This window comes from Panthera onca, chromosome A3, assembly GCF_046562875.1.
Source record: "Panthera onca isolate mPanOnc1 chromosome A3, mPanOnc1 haplotype 2, whole genome shotgun sequence".
Classification (NCBI taxonomy): Eukaryota; Metazoa; Chordata; class Mammalia; order Carnivora; family Felidae; genus Panthera; species Panthera onca.
Genome location: NC_138341.1, coordinates 13,742,209 through 13,764,805, shown reverse-complemented (window position 1 = coordinate 13,764,805; position 22,597 = coordinate 13,742,209). Strand labels below are relative to the sequence as shown.

Here is a 22,597-nt window from a genome sequence, read left to right as displayed (position 1 = left end):
GACTGTCAACACTCAAATACCGCATTCATGAAAGTTATTTTGGGTCCATGTTGTTTTTAGAATCCCCCATTGTTTGAAGGCAATATTGGATCACGAATGTCAAGTCTGTAGCTGTCTAAAGACACTCCCAAGGCTCAGGTGTCTCCTGCCTCATGATGCACATGATCATCAGAGAAAGATGAAAAGGTCTGTACCAGCAATCAGTGAGGGATGGAAGAGGCTGCTCTTGACCTCAGAGCAGCACTGGCATTTAATACCACACTGATGAACCACTATGAGTTTATTCAGGCAAAGCATGAGGTGGAGAACAAGGAGATTGTATCTCTGAATCATCTGGTTTACTGTTCACACTATTCAGATTCACTAAATAAATACCAAGGCTTCAGTTCATCTTATATAATGAAACCTTAGCCAAGAGTGCCATATTAGGGAACAGAAAGAGGAAAAAACTAATGTTTATTGAGCACCTACTATGTGTCCTTAATGTGCATTATCTCAACCCTTTTGGGCTGTAATAGCCCCCTTTGAATAGTTGAGAAAATAGGGGTTTCAGAGAGGTTAAGTAACCTGACCATGATCAAAGAGAAGTAGATGGTGAAGACAGCCCCTGAACCAAGCTCTATACCCCAAGACCTATGCTCTTTTCCTGCCCTGTCTTGGGCACCATAGCCCCAGATGCCCATTCTACCACACCATGAGTTTCTTGTGAAAAAGAGAGTTGTGTCCTTATCACCCACATACATATATCTCAAAGTGAAATCTTTAATAATTTTTTTGTTGAACAAATGAAATTGGACATCCAGCAAAATCATAATAAATAATTTGGATTCTAGAGGGAAATTACCAAGGATAAGTGCTCAGGGATCCTTTTCTATCATGCTGGGAAGCTGCCATAAATATAAGGGGCTTCATGGACTTGTGTAGAGTCCACAAAGTCCCTTATAGACAAGCATCAAGAGCCATAGGGCCTTCTGATCAGGAGGGAGGGGAATCATACTGGAGGAACCAAAAATACACAAAAGAAAGTTCTATTTGAAGTCCCATTATGTATACACCATGCAATACCTTCGGTTTGACATGGACTCCCAGTGCTAGTTGATAACTCTTGCTATGAAGCCTGGAATGAAGTCTGATCAGGCCTACACTGATCACCTGAGCTCATGGACTTCAACAGCCTGAAATGTCCAGGTGTCTCCCTGCAGGGCTTGGAGCAGGTGGGGCTGAACCAGCTGGCTGGTGTTTGGGGTTGCCCTAAGAGGCTGGCTGGGATAGACATTAAACATGGTCTGAAATGAGGAGACACATCAACTGAGGGTATGAGGGCAAACTGGAGTAAACAACGGAGAAATCGTTTGCCGAGTCCCAAGGGCAGATGGTGAACAAAAGTGAAAGCTGAGAATCGGGAGCCAGATCATACCCAGACCAACTGGAAGTTGGACGGAGCAGGGAAGACGGCCTGGGTCCCTGGCTTCTAGCACCATGGAGGGCTGCCCACTCACTTCTGTGGCCCGGCGAGGCGGTCGGTCTCACCCAGAGGTAAAGGATATAGCAAACATGAACCTTTCTTGCCTCCATCTCCAACAAAGCCAACCTATCCCCTTGAGAGCCTAGAAAGGATTCAAAAGTGCTGACCTCTACAGACCCGCCAGCAGCTGGGACAAGACTTGTCTGAGATGGCTCTGAACACTCTCTATGGCTAGGCAGCAGGAGAGATCAAAGTGAGACCTGACAGTGCTAACCTCCTACAGCTCACCTTCCATGCGACACGATGCACCGGACACCATGACTCTTCCTTGGCTTCTGGAATCTGCTAGGGTTGGCCCAGGGATGAATGAGCCAAGTGTCTGACCCAAAGCCTTACACTCTGTTCAGTGCAGGATTAGAAGTGCACGTGCTAGAGTCTTCACCATTTATGGAGAGAATCCCTCACGGCAACAGATTTGCTGACAGAATTTATGAATCCATCATTAGCTGTTCAGAACCGATGCGGTTATTTCTTGCCAGCAGTCAGGAATGAATGCATGTGCTGTGCATACTGACAAACATCGTTTACAGTTTATAAATACCATAGCACGTGCTCCCTACTCCAATGGGAACAGATCCGGTTTGCCTGCTGCAGACAAGGCACAATTTCATCGGGTAATTGCTACTGGAAAAGGGGCCCTGTGTGTGCTTCATACATCTGGCCTTACAGCACCATGGAGCTTTTCCATAAAATGTATATTCACGTTGGTACTTGGCAGGATTCATTTAGGAAGAAAGCTGTGTTCAAATAAAGCTACACAGCGCTTCAGGAACCAAATGTTCTGTTCATTGATTTTCTTTTAATGATGCAGTAAAACTCATCATAGACACAAGAGTGGTTGCTTCTTCTCTTTGTCTTTCCTATCAGGGAAAGAGGGCCTCACGATAGCTTCTTCCTATGAAGTGTTACTAGAACACGTGTGAAGCATTTTTACATCCTCACAGCCATGATCTTGCTGTTCTCTTTTCACACATTGAGACCCCGAGGCTTAGAAAAGTCAGGTGGCTTCCCCAAGCCCATCAACAGATCTGGAATGCAAACAAAGGTATTCCGACTCCGGGACCAGTGCTGTTTCCTATCTTCAAACCTATTGCATCTCAGTGATGTTTTCTGTTTTCAGGAGACGTTTACAATCCACTTAAAAGTTGCTCCAACATGAAGTGCGATTCTTCTATTTTAGATGTATATTTCTTATTTTCAAATTAGCTTCATGTCTTTCCACACTATAATACTTCATAAATTACCTTTCTCCTGACACCCGTAAATGTCTTCACATCAAATTCTATCTAATCTCTTTAGTGTACTGCAATCAGACAGAAACCTACTTGCTCCTACACGAGTGTCGCCTGAGATAAGCCTAAAGGAGTCTTGCATCACGATTACATACGGAAGACCATTTGTGGGGTGCGTGCTGTATGCCAGGCACTGCACCAGACACTTTATAGAGAGAGAGCCAATTTAATCCTTGCACTATCTGCGTAAGAAGGTCGGTATCAACCCCAAATACAGATGAGAAAACTGAGGGTCGGAGAGAATAAAGAGCTTGTCTGTGATCACAGACAAAGCTAGGATTAGAACTCAAGTTTGTTTGATGCCAAAACCCATGTTCTTAGGCACTCTTCCTTTTTCCCAACCAACGTGATGCATTTGTATTAGCACGCCATTACAATCAAGGCTTCTTAGTAGCTGTGTGACCTTGGTGAAGAAAGATGAATATTGACCCCTGCAGATATCCAGGTCCTAAACCCTGGAACCTGTGAATGTCACCTTATATGGCAAAAGGAACTTTGTAGATTTGATAAAATTGGGGATCTTGACCTGGGGACATTACCCTGGATCTTAAATGTAATCACAAGTGTCTTTAGAGGGAGGCAGAGAGAAGTGTGACACAGAAGAGAAGGAGGCAATGTGACCACGGGTGCAGGGACAGGAATGATGTGTCTACAAGCCGAGAAATGTAGGCAGAGGCTGGACGAAGCATGGGACGTACTCTACCCCCCCGGAGCCTCCAGAAGTGCAGAGCCCTCACAGCACCTTATTTCAGCCCCTGAAACTCAGTTCAATCTCCTGGCCTCCAGAACTACGAGGCAATAAATCTCTGTTGTTCTAAGCCACTAGGAGTTTGTGATACTAGCTCAGTAGCCATAGGAAACTAATACTCAAGAACGTCATTTAAACCCTCTACTAAAACACCAACCTCACTTGGATGTTGGTCAACTTGGGTAACACCTAATAAATATCTTCCTTGTTTTTCTGGGGAAAACAAAAAGCAAATACATTTCTCAAAATTGGGATTCTTTACAGCAGGAGAAGAGAGTACAGAATGGAAATTGACAGGTTTGAGGAACACAGACATTCCTTGTTCCGGGGCAGTTAGCAACCGCTTCTACCTTCGGCGAGTGTGAAGCAAAGACAAATGAATTTTTAAGCACTTTTGGTAACTGTTCGCTTAAATGTAAACTGTAAGGTGTGTTCTCTCAGCCTCCAGAGATCTTTAAAAACTGAGGAAACAGTAATCTGTCTCACTAATTTGAGGGTCTCAGCAGAAATCATTTCCATTACTCCTTGAGGCTCCCTGCTTCCCTGTGATGCTTTAACACATCATTTGTGGAATTCTTTTACCTGAACCAGGTGTTCCGAAATGCCAAGTAACTGGAGCCTAGCAATTATGCAACACCTTCTGATACCAGATATTAGATACTATTAAGAAATTGTTGGGGCGTCTGGGTGGCTCAGTCAGTTAAGCGTCTGACTTCAGCTCAGGTCATGATCTCGTGGGTTCTCGAGCCCCACATCGGGTTCTGTGCTGACAGCTCAGAGCCTGGAGCCTGCTTCGGGTTCTGTCTCCTGCTCTCTCTGTCCCTCCCCCACTCACACTCTGTCTCTCTCTCTCAAAAATAAACATTAGAAAAAAATGTTATAGAAGAAATTGTTAATTTGGGGCCATATGGCTGACTGCTGGTAGAGCATGTGACTCTTGATCTCAGGGTTGTAATTTCAAAACCCATGTTGGGCATAGAGTTTACTGTAAAAAAAAAAAAAAAAAAAAACTTGGGGCTCAGTCGCTTAAGCTTCCCACTTTGGCTCAGGTCATGATCTCACAGCTCGTGTCAGCTGTGCTGACAGCTCAGAGCCTGGAGCCTGCTTCAGATTCTGTGTCTCCCTCGCTCTCTGCCCCTCCCCCACTCATGCTCCATCTCTCTCAAAAATAAACATTAAAAAAAAAAACTTAAGAAAAAGAAATTGTTAATCTTTAGTTTAATTAATGGCAATGCATTTGTGTTTAGAAGGAGTATTTTTTTTAAAGATACTTACTGGAATACTTCTAGATTAAATGATATGCCTGACATTTGCTTGCAAAATACACTGGAGAGGAAATGAGTTGAGCAAGAGAGGAAATGAGCGTCTAATGAGATGATAATGTTCACATATGGTAGGTACACGTAGTTCCATGATGCTATGCTCATAACTTTTGTACATGTTTGAAATTTTTCTAATAAAATGTAGGTAGGGAAGGAGGCAGGGAGGGAGCAATGCATTGTGGTTGTGGTCCTGTCTGGATCTAGTCTCTCTCTATGCCTCGAGCTGCTCGGCCTCCGGTGAGTCACTCCTCTTTCTCATCTGTTAAGTGGGGAGGGGGGCCAGATGACCTCCCAGGTGCCTCTGAGCTATCACACTCCTGGCTTTAAGCAGGGCTTAGCCCTCCTGTGTGCCTTCTTTCTCAGCTCACCCCTCCATTCCCCTGTGCTCCTAAATGCTTTGGCATTCTTCCCGAGAAGGGCAAACTATCAGATGCCAAAACGACCAAAGGTTAAGCCACTGGGTGATTTTCAAGCAAATCAAGTTCATGGATCTACTGATGTTCAAGAGAACTTTTACCCACATCACCCTCCAGCAATTTCAGGGGACTTTACTCCTCGTCACCAGATAAAGTGAAAGAAATGGTTCTGCAAATGTCTTTAATAACCTAAATTACAAAAAAATTTATGTTTATTTATTTCTGACACAGAGAGAGACAGAGCATGAATGGGGGAGGGGCAGAGAGAGAGGGAGACACAGAATCAGAAGCAGGCTCCAGGCCCCAAGCTGTCAGCACAGAGCCCAACGCAGGGCTCGAACTCACAAACCGTGAGATCATGACCTGAGCTGAAGTCAGTCGCTCAACCGACTGAGCCACCCAGGTGCCCCTGTAACCTAGATTTTAGAGCAAGCCAATTCCCTGTGTCCTCAACAAGAAGATCTCATTGGTTAGGACTCCACTGACAGAGAATAAGACCAATTCATTGGCAGGTTAAAATCTGATTTTGCTATGTAAATTTCGAATGTAAACAAAGTTAGAGGGGAACTAGCCAGTTTGCAGAAACAAAGTAGATTACATAAATGTCAGCGACAGAAAGGATTCTGGTGATTATTACACTTAAATCCAACCGAAGAAAAGAAGCTCAGAGAAGGGCTGGCTGCTGGGCCTCCTGATCACACAGCTCGTTAGCCCTGGTGCTGACACCCAATCCCCAAGCTTCCTGATGCCCACTTCTTCCTTAAAGCAGACATGCAGAGACAACCAGTCACAAATTTGCCTAAGAACATGAGAAATACCTTTTTGCTGACATAAGGCAAACCGCCAATATCGCATTGAATCACATGGAAGCTGCTGTTATTCTAGACTTTTAAAAACTGATAGAATAATGACAATGTCATATGTGCAAATCATCCTTTTCTGAATGCTAGAAAATGTTTTTCCAATATTAACCAGGGCACATAAACCCCAAGACAATGCACAGCATTGTGCCCTGCTCTAGATGGGGATGATACCAATTGCCCCCCAAATTCTAAGTTAAATATAAAACCAACACAAGGGGATGAGCTCAGGCATATACAAAAGCAACTGTGACTAACATAGGCATGGTTAAACTTCCACAGGAAAAAAAGGGGTGGGGAGACCGTCACATCTAAAGGTGGAAGATCCTTTAACTAAAGAAGGGTGGTGGTTGCCAGAGCGGGGAAAGAGAGGCCCCAAAGGCAGAGATTAGCACCGTCTGCAGCTGGGACCCATCCAGTGGCAGTGAAGGTTCTATCTTTAAAACTGAACCAAACTCACCAGGATCTCAGACTACAGTTCCCAAACAGCTCAGGTATGACCTCCTCCAGGAAGCCCTCTCTCTCTCACACACATACACACACGTACACATACATGTCAGCTGTAGCCCAAAGTCTCCCTGAGGGCAAGGACCATATCTCTGTCTTTTATTCCCAGTGCCCGCCCTGAGGACCTGTCCCAGGAAGCACTCAGGGAATGCCAAGTGTTAGCCTGGGCAAGCTGAGACAGTAAAACAAATCTGAGGACATGGAAGAAGAGGTCACAGGGTAGGGACAAGGATTTTGAAAGAACTAAAAGACCAAACTCTCTCAAAGTGGCCTGGTCCCACTCAAAGGGACCCCAATGCCCAGGACTGATCACACCACAACAGGCAGTGCCAGAGGTAGGTCGATCGGGTTGACTGGCTTCCTCCTCCACCCCTCAGTCCCCACTCACAGGCCAGCAAACCTGTGCAGTGGGCGTTTAGCGGCTGGCTCAACCCTTAGGCAAGAAGGAACACGCCATCTCACCACGTGGGATGAACAACAGGTGACCTGCACAGACTGTGGGAAAGCTAAGAGAGGCATACACCCAAAAAGGCACTGCAGCTTTGTGTCACTAGAGGCCCAGTGACCCAGCAGGGATTTTGACTGAAGAGCGGGGCGGGGACTGAGGTGAGAAGGTTCCGGGGCAGAGGCTTCCAGCCAGTGAGCCCAGAGGGAGGCCTGCTACCACCACTCGCAGGCACACGCTGCTGAGCGCCCTGGCAAGCCACCATCAGGGAATTAATTTGAGTTATAGGCAGAAACAACTCCTGTTCTGCTCCAACCAGAAAAGCTCAGGTAGAAGGTACAGGATTCTAGCTCTCCTTCAATACCCACCCGCTGAGAGACATTCCTGAACTCTTGTGCCTGCCACTCGTGCCCAGGAAGCACCCTCACAGTCTGCCTCTGCTCCAAGGGAATTCTAGAAAACTCTTCTCTGTAAACAAATGTGCCTGCTTTGTGGGTCAGGAGAGGACAGGTACATAGCCAGCATTTTCCCCTTTCGACTCACATCCTGGAAAGATCAGAGTCCGACAGTTGGTTTCTCTTTGTCTGTTCAGATGAACTCTGCCCTGATGTGTCCTTAAATCTACTCCCCAACACAGTGGAGCCGGAGGCAGTGTGATGTAGTGTTCAAAGCACAGCCTCTGGAATCTGGATCCTGGGGTCCTCGGCACGACTCCATCATTCGCTGTGTGCACTGGCACTTTTCTTGCAAGCCTCAGTTTCCTCGTCTTAAAATGCAGACGGGAACAAACCCTTGCCGATAGTGATGTTGTAAGCAATCAGTGAGATGATTATGTAAGGTGGGGCACTTACATAGCAGCCAGTTATCATTATTGCTGGTACTATTATTACTATTACTATTGTTGCTCGTATTACTATTATTACTAGTACTATGATTACTAGTAGTATTGTTGTTACTATTACTATTACTATTACTATTACTATTACTATTACTATTACTATTACTATTACTATACAAGCAGTCTTCAGCTACTTCACTACTAATTGGGAAATCTTTAATCAAACTGGATCCCAAATTCTATTGCTATGCTTCAAAACTATATTTATGCCAACATCAAAAAGGCGTTTGGGGGAAAAGAAAGATTTTTCAAATGGGCAGGGGATGACACACATGAATGAATAAACCTCCAGATTTAAAAGTGACTGTAAACTCTGTTCAGTTATATCCATCTCAGAAGTCACGGAAACGTTAAGAGGAGAGATGAGTCAGAGTTATCTTCATCAGATAACCCACAGGCAATGTCCTTCTTTCAATGAAATGCGTCTACAGACATAGGAAGTAGGGTAATAAATCCAGGCGGCTTTTCCATTCAGAAAGATCTCAGGGAAAGGACTCGGTCTGACGGCATGAGTTAGAGTCACATACACCTCCAAAATTAAGATTTTTCACTACATTCTCTCCACATGGGATGGAATTGTTCTGGAAATGAGTATGTATGTCTTCTTTCATCATGAGGGGCTTTTACATAAGATGCAGACATTACTGTCTCGAAGGCTATTTTTAAGTGGTGGCTTATTTTATAGCTCCTGGCGTAGCTTTTCCCAGTGATTACAGTTTCACTCCTCTGGCCATAGTGAATCATATCTGTGTGTTTGAACACCATTTCTCCTTCCTTCCACTCATGGAGTCTATCTCTGCCTGTGAATGTGGAGATTTACTCTGCCTTGCATACTTTTCAGGTGATGAGGTTTTATCTGGACAGGAGAAATTATAAAACACAAAATACACACTAGAAACATATCTGTAAGGGCACATGCTTCATTCACATATGGCAACTTGAGTATGACCCAAACCTGTACACGTGTAATCAATATACCCTGGACGGCATGGTTTCATCACGGACATGATCCTTCTGCCTGCTGCCCACCACCACCAGTCTACTGAACAGAAGAACTAGCCCATGGTAGATGTGTATCCAAAATTCAGGAACTAACAGAAAGGACTCTTGATGCTCCAAAAAGAGCAGTTCCCTTCCAGACCAAGTTTGAACATCCTGAAATATACTTACTTGACATAAAAACGTACAACCAAGACATTCTCCACACTGAATTAGGCAAGTTTATTAGGCTCCTAATTTCCATGTCTAGAACGTGAACATGGATTTACATGCATTGTCTCATTTTGTGGATCTTACATGCATGGAGTCTTCAGTCAGCCGGGCCTCTGATTCTACTTGTCAGTAATGTACAGTTAGCTCAATGTGAGTAGATGACAAACACAGAATGATACATAAGCCGTAGCAATAAATCCCACCCAGTCCCATTTACCTTTTTTTTTTCCAAAATCATATCACAACTCTCTCTTGTAAAAAATAAATTTCAGAACAAGGCATTTAATTCACTTTACTGAGAAAAATAAAGAAGATTCTATCATTTTGGAGCAATGAATGTCCAACTATGGCTGAAAGGTACACCCTGAGAATTAAATTATTTTAACGAACCCATTGAGGTTTATAAAGCTATGTTAACCTAACGTCAGGAAGGGACACAAGATACAGGCACAAATGTCCCTGCTCATTTTGCTGTGCAATTCTCCAAGGACGCTGTGTTATAAACATCCTCATTGTCTTCAATGCTTGAAGCATCTGTAGAATCGGGATCGCTCACCACAATTCCCACAGAAGACAGACTGGTAATGAAGGCGTGCATCCGCTGGGCATAAATGTCCCTAATGTTAAAGTAAGGTAGCTCGTGACACTTCTCTGGTGGGTCCTCACTGCACTGGTCCACATCAATGTCCTTCTGCTTCTGGTAGTACTTGGAAAACTTGTTGAAGATAATGGTGATAGGGAGGGCCACCACCAAGATGCCACAGATGATGCACGTGCTGGCGATAAGCTTCCCGGCCAAGGTGACTGGGTGCGTGTCTCCATAGCCCACAGTGGTCATGCTGATGGTGGCCCACCACCAGCAGATGGGGATGCTGGTGAGGCTGGATGTCTGCTCGTCTTTCTCCACAGAGTAGATAAGCACAGAAAAGATGGAAATGCCCACAGAGAGAAAGAGAAGCAGGAGCCCAACTTCATGATAGCTGTGTCTCAGGGTGGCACCTAGAGACCGAAGTCCTACTGAGTGCCGGGCAAGCTTGAGGATTCGGAAAATCCTCATAAGCCTGAGGATCTGGACCACCTTGCCCATGTTTTCAATGTCCTCACTCTCTTCCTCCTTGGTGTCTACAGCCAAGGTGGCATAGAAGGGGATAATGGAGACGAAGTCAATTATGTTCAGAGGGTTTTTCCAGAATTTCTTTTGACAGGGAGCAGCAACCAGCCGGATGGCAAGCTCGCCAGTGAACCAAGCAATGCACGCGATCTCCACACCTTCCAGCACGGGGTCATCCACCTCTCCGTCCTCGTTCTGGAACTCTGACATGCTGTGCACACACATGGCCACAATGGAGGCCAGCACCACGCTCAAGGACGAGATGGCAATGAGCTTGGCAGACAGGCAGTAGGCTGGGTTTTCCATTCGAATCCAGATCTTCTTCCGGAGCTGACCAAATTGCAGCTTGTCAAACTTCTCCAGCTCCTTCTCAAACAGGGACGACTCTTCAAAGGAGGTGTCGGTACTCACGTCATTGCTCTTCTGGTCCCAGTCCTTCTCGTGGTTATCCTCCTTGCGTTCCTGGTAGCGATTACTGCAGCAGGAATCGATGAAGAGCTCGTTGATGCCCCAGTACTCGATCTCCTGGCAGAATGAGAATACGCACAGCTCCTCCATGACATGCAGCTTCCCCGTGTAATAAAAATTCAAAACGTATCTGAACAAGGAGGGGTTCCGATCAAAGTAGTACTCCTTATCGGCCACACTGTAGTCATCGCACAGCTCCAGGATGGCCTCTTCCGAGTGGCAGGTGAGCAGTTTTCCGAGTCTGGTGTGAGGAAACCGCAGGAGGGTGCTTTGGTCGACGGACTGCTTAAAGCCCCCCACGTTCAAGTTGACAAGTTCCTCGTCTTGTCCAGGGCGATGGAAAAACTCACCAAACACCATGGTGGATACAGGAGGCAGGGAGCTGGATGGGAAGGGAGATGAGGAAGTTCACGCTGCACCTGGAAGGAGCACAAGACGGCATTAGCGCTGCCCCGTTGTGCCTTGCCAAGCTTATTTTTAATCTGCCCTTTCCAGGATGATGGGCTACGTGAAGAGCAAAGCAGGAAATGGAATAAGAAGGAAAAAGCATTATGCATTTTAACCGGAAGAAAATGAACACAAAACAGATTGTTCTCCAAAAACTGGGGTTGATGGATCCATTTTTTAGGAAAAAGAAGACTGCCATCTAAGTTTGATGAACCTTTGTTCCTAGTTCTTTATTTTTTTTAAGCATACAAAATTTACCTCCAGGCCCCCAAAAAGCAACGCCTTGTGGATCACTTACACAATACAAGCATCCCCAGTCTTAACCACGAGGCTCCCGCATTTGGCAATGCTCAGTTCAAACGTGACAGGCTGGTTGCTGCCTGACTTGTAGCTCACCTCTCCCTGTGGCCAGGTCTCAGTCATGCACCCTCACAAACAGTTCTCTTCTCTGCTCTGACCCTCGCCCCCAACCCACACGTGACTGGGGCCTCAGCTCAGCTCTTATAAAAGATGTAGCTTTCCCCTTCTGCTCCCATGTTTCACTCCTTTAAGAGAAAGCCCCATTCCTACGTTTGGATGTGGACAATCAAGAACATATAATTATCTCCCTGCCCTTAAGTACCCTACATCTTAAAGATATAGTTACACTTCATGGGATAGTGTTTCAGGTACATCCATAGAGAAGACAGTGACTTGGGGAAACCTCTATAAGTTAATTGCACTATCAGTTTCCTCATACAAACACTCTCCTCTCTCTCCTGCTCCCTCCCCTCACAGACAGTTCCCCACACACTCTCAATTGCCCCATAGACACCCAGTCTATACTGGCCCAGCACATCTAGTTCTGACACTAATTAGGATGTACCAGATCCATTTCTCAGGGAGAAAGTAATAGCTTTGACTATCACCCAATACAATGATACTTCCTCAGAGCAAATGGTGCAGAAAAAAGAAAGGTAGGAGACTATCATATACTAAATTCCTACAGGGTACTATTAGATGCTTCGATAGACACGATGCCATTTAATCCTGCCAACACTTTACAGAATGTGTACAGAAAAATGGATGCTCAGAGAGGTTGAGTCAAAGATCACAGTATAGGTAAATGGTAGAGCCAGAATTTAAACCCAGGTTGGATTAATGCAAATCCATGCTACTCCCACTATATATACCCTCTCCTCCATCCACTTTCTTCCTTATTATAATCCAATAATGCAATGTGGGAAATGCTATAACAGAAATGAGTCAAGCATCTTTGGGCTTATTGAGAAAAGAGCAATGACCCTTGTCATTGGTTACATTTGGCTCAAACATTAACAGTTCAAGCAGAGTTGACCAAACAAGGGGAATGGGCATTCCCAACAGTGGGCACCAAGGGTTGGGCATAAGCAAGATTGGGAAGAATCTTGTATATCAGTCTACAGAGTCTGGACTTTACCTGTAAGCAAGACCACTAAACAATCTTTGTTTATTATTTATTTTTTATTTTTTTAATGTTTATCTATTTTGAGGCAGAGAAAGACAGAGAGAGACAGAGAAAGACAGAGAATATCCCAAGCAGGTTCTGCACTGTCAGCACAGAGCCCAGTGCAGGGCTCGAACCCACAAACCATGATTTCATGACCTGAGCTGAAATCAAGAGTCAGAAACTTAACCGACTGAGCCATCCAGGTGCCCCTAAACAATCTTAATCAATGACTGGACACAGCTGTCTTTGCCAACGGTGACTTAGAAAGACCCCACTGACAGTGGAGCAGGGGTCTGCTTGGGGTGAAAGTTCAGGGCCAAAGAGACAGGGCTACAACAGAACAGGTGAGAGGAAGGGAGAAGACCCCAACTCACATAGTGGTGGTGTGTGTAAAGAGGAAGTGACAAAAATCAAGGAAAGTTTATAATGTCAAATCAGCAGTAATTGGTGATTAATTTAAAAGAAAAAAAAAGGACAGGAAATTAGAAAAGCAAAAAGAGAATGTGTTTTCTACTCTGCAGTAAGTGGGTGATACGGGGACACTACTAGAGGAGGCAAAAAGATCAGGAAGGAATTTCTTGCCCCTTGTGTTTACGAAAAGCCAAGGCTGTGGGTGAGACAAGAGACTCCTCCTTTGAAAAGGATGCACCAGAGAACACAGCCTTAAAGTCCAGCCTTCTGCCATCCAGCCCAGGAGGAAGCCTACAGTCATAAAGTAGGCATGGGCATTCGCTCTCGAGACACTAACCGAATGTGCTCCCATGAGTGTGTTCCCATGAAACCAGAGACCGCAGCATAGCTTGACATGCCATTTAATAGATTTGCTGACCTCTTCAAAATACTTGGGTTTTTTTCTGCCTCTGCTTTCTATTTTTAGTTAGATATCTTCTTTGAAGGGCCTAAATCAGAGCTCCTGGCTTGGTCCAAATATTTATGGAACTTCAGATCTCTAACAGCAGGCTTGTGCTCATGGCAAGTATAGTAGTAAAACGTTCCAAGGACCTAGTTTTAGCTAAGCTGGCACTAAGACTTTAATGGACATTTTCTTCGGGTGGCTTATTTTTCATCTCTTTGGCTATTCTGGAAAGCCCCAGCAATAGAATGCCAGGGTCTGCCTTCATGACACACGTGCATAAGCCGGTCTCAGGGGGTGTGTCATCCACTTCCCGATCATTCCACGGGCACTTTTCTACAGGACCCTGTTATCACCCTTGATGCCAGTCTTCCCATTCTGTCCTCCTAGCTTTGCATTTGCTCTGTGCTGGTGAAAGAGAGCCCTTCGTGAGGCCCACTCATGCCTCAAAGTCTGATCATTAAACCAACACACATCATAAAAGAAGGGGCTCCTGTTGGGGGCTTTCGAGAGAGAGGAAAAGGGAAGCATCTCCAGATCAGGTCCAATGCTTGAGCTCAGAGGGCAAGCTAAGTTGTCCCAGGACACAGAGGCCAGAGGACGGGGTTGTTTTCCTTGGCTGTGTCCATCCCACAGCAGCCAACAGGGGGCAGGGAAGAAAGAGTTCTCACCTTACCTTCTGTAGCTAGGCTCCCTGGCATGCAGACAGTCCCTTGCCAATCACAAACATCCCTTCTGTCATTTGTCCCTCACTACTACTCTGGGATTTTGCCAATGAGGAGGCAGGATCAGAAGAGATAAGTGGGCATAATGCAGCTATTAAGGGTTAGAACAGAGGCGCAAGCTGGGGTTCCTTACACCAATTCCAGGGCTTTCTACAGCACTCTGCCTCACACATCTAAAGCAACATAAAGAAAGGCAGATACTGAACATCATTATTTCCAAGTTTCCTATTTCAGATCAGCATCTATTTAACAGCCATTCATTTACTCCTACCCAGAACACATTCATCAGATCAAAGGTATATTTACACATATCTATGTACATTTGAGATTAATATAAATTATACATTTCTAATTTATTTATATACGTAAATGTATACATTTATTTATAGATGTAAACATATATACATTTATCTGTATTTATAAATACATAAACTTTAAATACATTAAAGCATTTTCTTTATGCATGTCCATGTGATCTATAATCCAAAAATTGGCCTGCATCCTCTATTAATGAGTCTGTGGGGAAGTGGGTGAGGAGGGGTGGGCGATGCAAAATGAAGGGGAACCCTTTTGGAGGAGAATTTGACAAGATGTAGCAAAACTGTACAGGCATTTACCCTTTGCCCCAGCAATCTCTCTTCTAGAAATCTCTCCCAAAGAGAAACAGACAAAAATTAAAAACACTTGCATAACTGGAAACAATCCAAACAGCCATCAATAGAAGATTGGCCAAATAAACTACGGTCTCTCTCCCTCTCCTCTCTCTCTCTCTGTCTCTCTCTGTCTGTCTCTGTCTCTCTCTCTCTCTCTCTCTCTATATATATATATATGCAATGGAGTGATTTCTAGGATATATTATTTAAGTAAAGGGAAAATATGTGTGTGTATGTACATATACATGCATATACACATACATACGAACACGCATGTACACACATGCTTATGTAAAGAAAAAGAAATGGCAAAAGGATAAACCAAAAATGAAAAAAGTGCCTCCCTATATGGGGAGAGAGGGAACAGGATATAGGGCACAGTGTTGGAAGCTGGACTTGGAACTGTGTAAATATTTTACATAATTATGAAACAAAATTAAATTTAAAAAAGACAATCCTTAAAAATTTAACCTTACTGTATATCAAGTTGGTCAGTAACTTCAGAGAGATAAATTATTCCAAGGTTTTTTTTTTCATTTGTTTATTTACTTTTGAGAGAGTGCAAGCAGGGGAGAGGCAGAAAGAGGGGGGCAGAGGATCCAAAGCAGGCTCTGCGCTGAGAGGCGGACAGCAGAGAGCCTAATGTGGGGCTCAAAATCATGAACTGCAAGATCACGACCTGAGCCAGGTCAGACCTTCAACCAACTGAGCCACCCAGGTGCCCCTCAAGGTTTTCTAAATTTAATTTAATTTCAATAATCTGACTGTACATCCATAGTGGTATACACCATAGGACAAATATAGTATAGAAATCTTAAAATATTTTTAGTATTCATGTTGGTATAATTATTCTGAAACTTTTATGCATATACACATAGGTTAAAGCAAGTAAATTATTATGTTAATATTATTATCCCCCAAGATTTTGAGGGCAAAATAAAAGAAATATAAATATAAAATCAAAGAAATGAAATAAAAACCCAATGATCCTAAATCTGAACTAGAAATATCATTATGGACTGATAATTTAATTTTTCTAAAAAGAAAATCTTATTTCCACTGAAAAAACCTACAACAGAATGACTATCTCCAGTGGATGCTCTGAAGCATCACTTATATTTCCCCTTTAGAATTAAAACACTCATTCTCACACTTGCTCGAAGTGTTAATAGCTAAAGGGCTCTCAGTTAAGTCCCTCTTTGGGAATCACCCTCAGCCAAAGAGAGCTGCCTTGCCCAAGGTCACACTCTTTCCCCAGGCAAGTTCACATCCAGTGGCTTATGTATGGGGAAGCTACAACGACCCAGCACCTTTTTCTCAAGGTGGGCACCCGAGTTCCAGAGTTCCCATAGGATCAGCTAAGATTTCTGTCACAACTTCATCCCAGTTCAACGCCTCTCCTTGCCCAACCCTACTTCCTTCAATTCCCACTAGTATTTGTCCCAAGGGAACCTCCCAACAAACTTTCTGCACATAAATTTCTGTCTTAGTCTATTTCCCTGGGAACCCAACTGAAGACACCAAGTCAAGAGCAATGAACATCTCGAGTTTGTGCAGATTGAGGCATCAAAATACAATTTCTCACTAAAATAACAAGGGCTTCTTGGAGAAATAGCCAATCCCAGGTCTGGGGTAAGAAATACACAAAATAAGCCTGGACTATCTTGTTACATTAGAAAGCAAGGAACAGAAGGACAAGGGAAGGGAAGGACAAGGGAATATTCAAAGGGACTCAGGACCAACTGGAGACTCACACTGGCCAAAGATTTGTGCATCAAAAAGAAAAAAATCTCCAATAGACTGAAACACATCAAGTATGTTAAAATCCCCGAGTTCATAATAATATTTTTTAAGAAAGAAAGAAAGAATACATTGGTCACCTTTGAAGGGTACTAAAGTACCAACTCGTTACTCTGGAATGTGAGACAAAAAAGAAAATCAAACATTTATCTTGTTTTCCTGCATGAATTATACCTTAGGAGAACCATATAGTAGTTAAAGAGGGAATTTTTCCTTATAAAAATATTCCGACAATTCAAAAACAATTGTAACAGAAACAATTAAAATAGTACACTAGAAAATGTTTATTTAGATTGAAAAACACAGTTTGAAAGTAAAAGCATGAAAACAGTAACCAAAAGAAAGCAGGAGTGGCTATACTGATAACCACACAAAATAAAATTTAAGACAAAAATTGTTACCAAAGACAAAGAGCATTATATAAAAATAAAAGTCAATTGATCAAGAAAACATAGAAATGACAAATATAGATGTAGCCGGCAATAGAACCCAAAAATACTATCTCTATTTGTAGATGACATGATTATGTATATAGAAAATCTTACAGAATACACACAAAAAATGTATTAGAACTAATAAATAAATTCAGCAATGTTGCAGAATATGAAGTCAATATACAAAAATCCATTGTATTTCTGTACACTAGCAATGAGTAAACAGAAATATGAAATTTAAAAAACAGTTCCATTTATAGTAGCATCACAAAGTTATTATTTAGCAATAAATTTAACAAAAGTGGTACAAATTTGTGCCCAAACTACAAAATATTGTTGAAAGAAATTAAACAAAAATAAATTAAACAGACATCCCCATATAGCAGTACTCCCCAAATTAATCTATAGATTGAACACAATTGCCATCAAAATATTAGCTGCCTTTTCTTTTCAGAAATTGACAGACAAGCTGATTCTAAAATTCATATGGAAGTGCAAGAAACCCAGAATAGTCAAACAATCTTGAAAAAGAAGAACAAAGTCAGGAAACTCATACTTCATGATTTCAAAAATTGCTACAAAGCTACAGTAATCAAGACAGGGCAGAATTGGCATAGGATAGAGAGGGAGATCAACAGAGCAGAATTAAGAATCCAGAAACACATCCTATCTACTGTCAACTGATTTTCAACAAGGATGTCAAGAGAATTCAATGGGGAAAGAACAGACTTTTCAATAATTGGCACTGGGACAATTGGACAGCCACGTGCAAAAGAATAAAATTGGATGCCTACCTCACACCATATACAAAAGTTAATGAATCAGTGGATCAGAAACCTAAATATAGGTGCCAAAACTATAAAACGCTCATAAGAAAATACAAGCATAAATCTTTGTGAGCTTGGATTAAAGTGACTTCTTAGCTATGACACCAAAAGCATAATAAGAGGAAAAATAGGTAAAGTGACTTCAAAAGTAAAAATTTTGTGTTTCAAAGGACACTATCAAGTCAAAGGACAAGAATCAAGAAAATGAAAAGACAACCCACATGATGTGAAAAAATATTTGCAAATAAATTATCAATAACGATCTAGTATCCAGAATAAAGAGCTCTTACAACTCAATAATAAAAAGCCATATAACTTACTTTCAAATGGGCAAAGGATTTCTTCAATAGACATTTCTCTGAAGATATACAAATAGCCAAAATGTCCATGAAAAGACGGAAAATCATTCGTCATTAGTGAAATGCCAATTAAAAACACGAGATAACACTTGACACTACTAGGATGGCTAAAATAAAAAAGTAATAATAATATAAGCATTTTAGCATAATGCAAGTGTTAGTGAGGATGTGGAGAAACTGGAACCCTCATGCATTACCAGGGGTAATGTAAAATGGTGCAGCCATTTTGGAAAAGAGTTTAGCCCATTTCTGAAAAAGTTAAACATAGAATTACCATATGATCCAACAATTCCACTCCTAAGTATATTTATAAAGGAACTGAAAACATATGTACAAACAAAACATATACACTAATGCTCATAGCAGCATTATTGATAATAGCCAAAGAGGGAAAACTACCCAAAAGTCCATATCCATTAATTGATGAATGGATAAACAAAATGGTCTATCCATTCAATGGAATATTATTTGGCCATAAAAAGGAATGAATTACTGATACTACAACATATTTCGCTGTAGATAATAATGTTTTGAAAACATTATTCTAATGAAAGAAGCCAGACCAAAACAGGCCACATATTGTACGATTCCATTTATATGAAATATCCAGAGTAAGCAAACCCATAGAGACAGAAAACAAATTGGTGGTTGCCAGGGGCTGGGAGGAAGAGAGATAGGGTGTGAGTGCTAATAGGTATGTGTTTCTTTTGGGGGTGATAAAAATGTTCTGGAATTAGATGACTGTACAACCTTATGAATATACTAAGAACACCCCAATTATGTATTTTAAAAAGGGAAGTTGTATCGTAAATGAAGTATATCTCAATAAAACTGTTCTTTAAAATAGGGTTCCATCTAATGCAGAAGGAATGATAGAATTAAAATCTCCCTATTTCACAAGGTCATCATGAAATGACAGTTCGGGGTTGCTAACACCCAAATAAAAAGCTGGTGGGGAACTTTACCACAGCTACATCAGAATGGCAATACCTGAGCTCACTGATCAAGCCTGAAGTAACAGAAAGAAACAAGACACGATGTGCCTCATGATGGAAGTACATACACAGTTCTGCAGTATTTCAACAACAGCAACAACAACAAATCAGGCCTGAATTTTATTGAGAGTCTAGATCTGCCACTTGAAATCACATGGAGATTTCAGGGGAACATGTGCGGTGAGTGACACAGCGAAATCTAGACTGTGGGAAACTGTACAGACAAATGGCACAGACCAGATAAGCGACATATCAAACAGATCCAATGTGTGGGCTTTGTATGACTCCCGATTTTAACAGGCCAAATGCTTAAAAAAATATGAAAAACAGGGACGTTTGAGTACCAACTAGATACGTGATCATATAAAAGAATGATTGTTAATTTCTCAATGTGCTGATGGTATTGTAAGTATGCTTTTCAAAAGAACCCTTATCTTTTGAAAGTATGTACTACAATTTTATGGATAAAATTATACATTTGAGATTCATTTCAAAATAATCCATGGGGAGTGACAGAGTTGGGAGGGGTGGGGGGTGGGGGAGGTGTATTTTACTCATACAAGATATGGTCATGGATTGATCATTGTTGCAGTTGTGTGAAGGGTACAGGAGTTCAATGTAGTATTCTCCCTATTTTGGTACATGTTAAAATTCTCCATCAAAAATGTTTCAAGAAAAATTTACCACGCACCTTTTTGGGCCATGTACTGTGTAGTAAGTGCTTTCATACACACTATTGGTTACCCTTGAATTCCCAGCAACTCATGCAGTACCCGGGCACTAGGAGGGAATGAGGAAGTGTCATGGAATGAATGAAGAACCTCCTTGAATTCTCTAACAGTCCTTAGTGGTAGATCTTATATCCCACGTTGCAAATAGGGACACCTGAGATGCAAAGTTTGGTCAACATTATCCAGCTTTTGTGTGGCAGACTCTTTCCACTATGCCTCAGACATGAGTATTTAAATTTAAGTGGGAGGCAGGAGGGACTGGCTGACTTTTAAATTCACAGAGTTTTTTATCATCCTCCTTAAAGAATGCTATACTCCTTACTGGGGGATTTGGTATAAGCATACCGAGGACACATGGAGTCTCCAATCAGGCACATCTGGGAGCACAAAAGGCATTTGGCTGCAAAGTTGAAAAATCAACTGCTATTTTTGTCCTCTTTCTCAAGATCATTGGCTTCTGTATTGCTCCCCCTGCCTACTACTAACCCAAGCTACTCATGGTGAGAACATTATCTACTGTATTTGGCTACCTTGTGCCTCTCGGTGTTTACAGGATTGAAAAGAAAGAAAAAGATGTCAAAAATCCAAGATATCCACTGAAGCTTACAAGAAAACCTGCATTGATCTTCTCTCCAAGTGGCACCCTGTAAAAGGCTTTTCAAAGCCATTAACCTCTTACTCACCTCTTCTTAGTCCACTTCCCTCTCTTTTTGCTTTATGCTCTCAAACTCACTTAAAAAATACTCTCAGAACAGAGTCTTTTCAAGGCTGACAAATACACATGCACACAAGTGCATGAGTGGCTTTGATAATGCTCTTGCTTTGCTCGGAAAAATAACAAAAGCATAACAAACACAAGTCGGTATTTTTATGGGGCAGAACCACTTTTTTCAATCAATCCCACAAATGTAAAGAAAAACCTAGATTCCTTCTGCCCTCCCACTTGTCCAAAATCTACGTTAAATCCTCCTATCAAATTAAAGCAAATAGGGCATTTTTCAGAATTAATACTGCCATCTTTTTGGAACATTCTTTTAAGAGCTGCATTTTATCCCATTAAATATAAAAGAAAAATCACTAATTTTTAAAAAAAATTTTTTTTTTATTTTGAGAGAGAGAGAGAGCAGGGGAGGAGCAGAGAGCAAGGAAAAGAATCCCAAGCAGGCTCCGAACTTTCAGCGCAGAGCCCAATGTGGGGCTTGAACTCACGTACCACGAGATCATTACCTGAGCCAAAATCAAGAGTCGGATGCTTGAAAGACTGAGCCACCCAGAAGCCCTAAAAATCACTAATGTTTTTTAAAAGGTTAGGTCCTGCTAACTCATATTTCTGCCCATGGCATGTGAGAATATTCCAAATAAAACCAAGCAGATGTAAACAGAATTAGAAATCTAAAGTCAATCCACACCCATGAGTGGAGGTATTCTCCCCAGGCACCTTCGCTGACCTTCGCTGATCTTCTCTTCCAGCAAGCTCCCTGTGTACTGGTGTGGGTAACATGTAAGGAAAAGAACATCGGTAATAGATAATGGGCCAGAGAAGATAAGAGGGCATGGTCAAATGTCAGTGGCATTGCATAGCCCACCCTATGTGGATTTGGGAATGGAAATGCTAGGGTTCCTTGCTTTAGGCCCTCATGACTCAGTGTTGTTAGAACCAGTAAAATAGTGCAATTCTGAAAAACAAATAGCTACTTCTGAGACATCTAGAAGGTCATGCCCAGAGCCAGTGTATAGAATACATGAAATTTCAAAAGAATGATTGTTAATTTCTCAATGTGCTGGAAGCGAGCACAGTCCATTTCTGGAAGCGAGGCAGCTCCCTCCACCTGGAACAGTCCTCTTAGAACTGTATTCATTCCATCTGGACCTCTAGTTAGTGTGGCTACTCCTCTCCAGGGATCCTGTAACTCATACAGCTCATCTCCAAGCAGAGGCTGCTCAGAAGACTGAGTGATTTAGTGAGACAAGTGGCCAGAAATCTGTCCTATTTGTAAAAAGCGAAGAATCACAGATGAAAGATTTTCAACGTGGACTAGGAAAAATGTGGACGGACAACAAGACAGGAGCCTATCAACAGTCACGTTATGTGGAGGAACCCACACACTAGTGGTTGTACTGGTGAAGTTCTGGAGTCCCGGGGGGGGAGTTCTGGAGAATCTGAACACACCTGAGCCAAATTAATAGGTCCCCTCCACCCACTTCCTCATCCCCTCACCTTACAACAGCCCGCAGGGCACTATTATTTTAGCATCCACCACAAGACAGTATAATGTTTTCACAGCTCTCCTCACCACCACAGACCTGACCATGGCTGTCACTAGACCCTAAGCTCTTCCATGGAAGGAATCATGTATTGCCACCTCTACAGTCTCAGCCGTTTATGCTGATTTCTGCCCATGGTCTAGTGAAAGATACTCTTTTATCTGGAAGAATTAAAAGGCTATCACTGTTTTCGTCAAAGAGCTAGCAGAATGATCTACACCAGACAAGGTGAAATG

General features: G+C 42.4%; 1 protein-coding gene across 3 annotated transcripts in view; it reads right to left on the bottom strand.

Annotated features, from left to right (window-relative positions):
• Positions 1-9,210: 9,210 nt before the first annotated feature.
• The window catches only part of KCNS3 (potassium voltage-gated channel modifier subfamily S member 3), a 39,827-nt gene continuing 26,440 nt past the window's right edge, over positions 9,211-22,597 (bottom strand). For all 3 annotated transcript variants that reach the window (XM_060649115.2, XM_060649124.2, XM_060649105.3), the window contains exon 3: positions 9,211-11,223. In XM_060649115.2, coding sequence (XP_060505098.1) covers positions 9,689-11,164 — 1,476 coding nt within the window. In that variant the 5' untranslated portion in view covers positions 11,165-11,223 and the 3' untranslated portion in view covers positions 9,211-9,688. The remainder of the gene's footprint in view (positions 11,224-22,597) is intronic.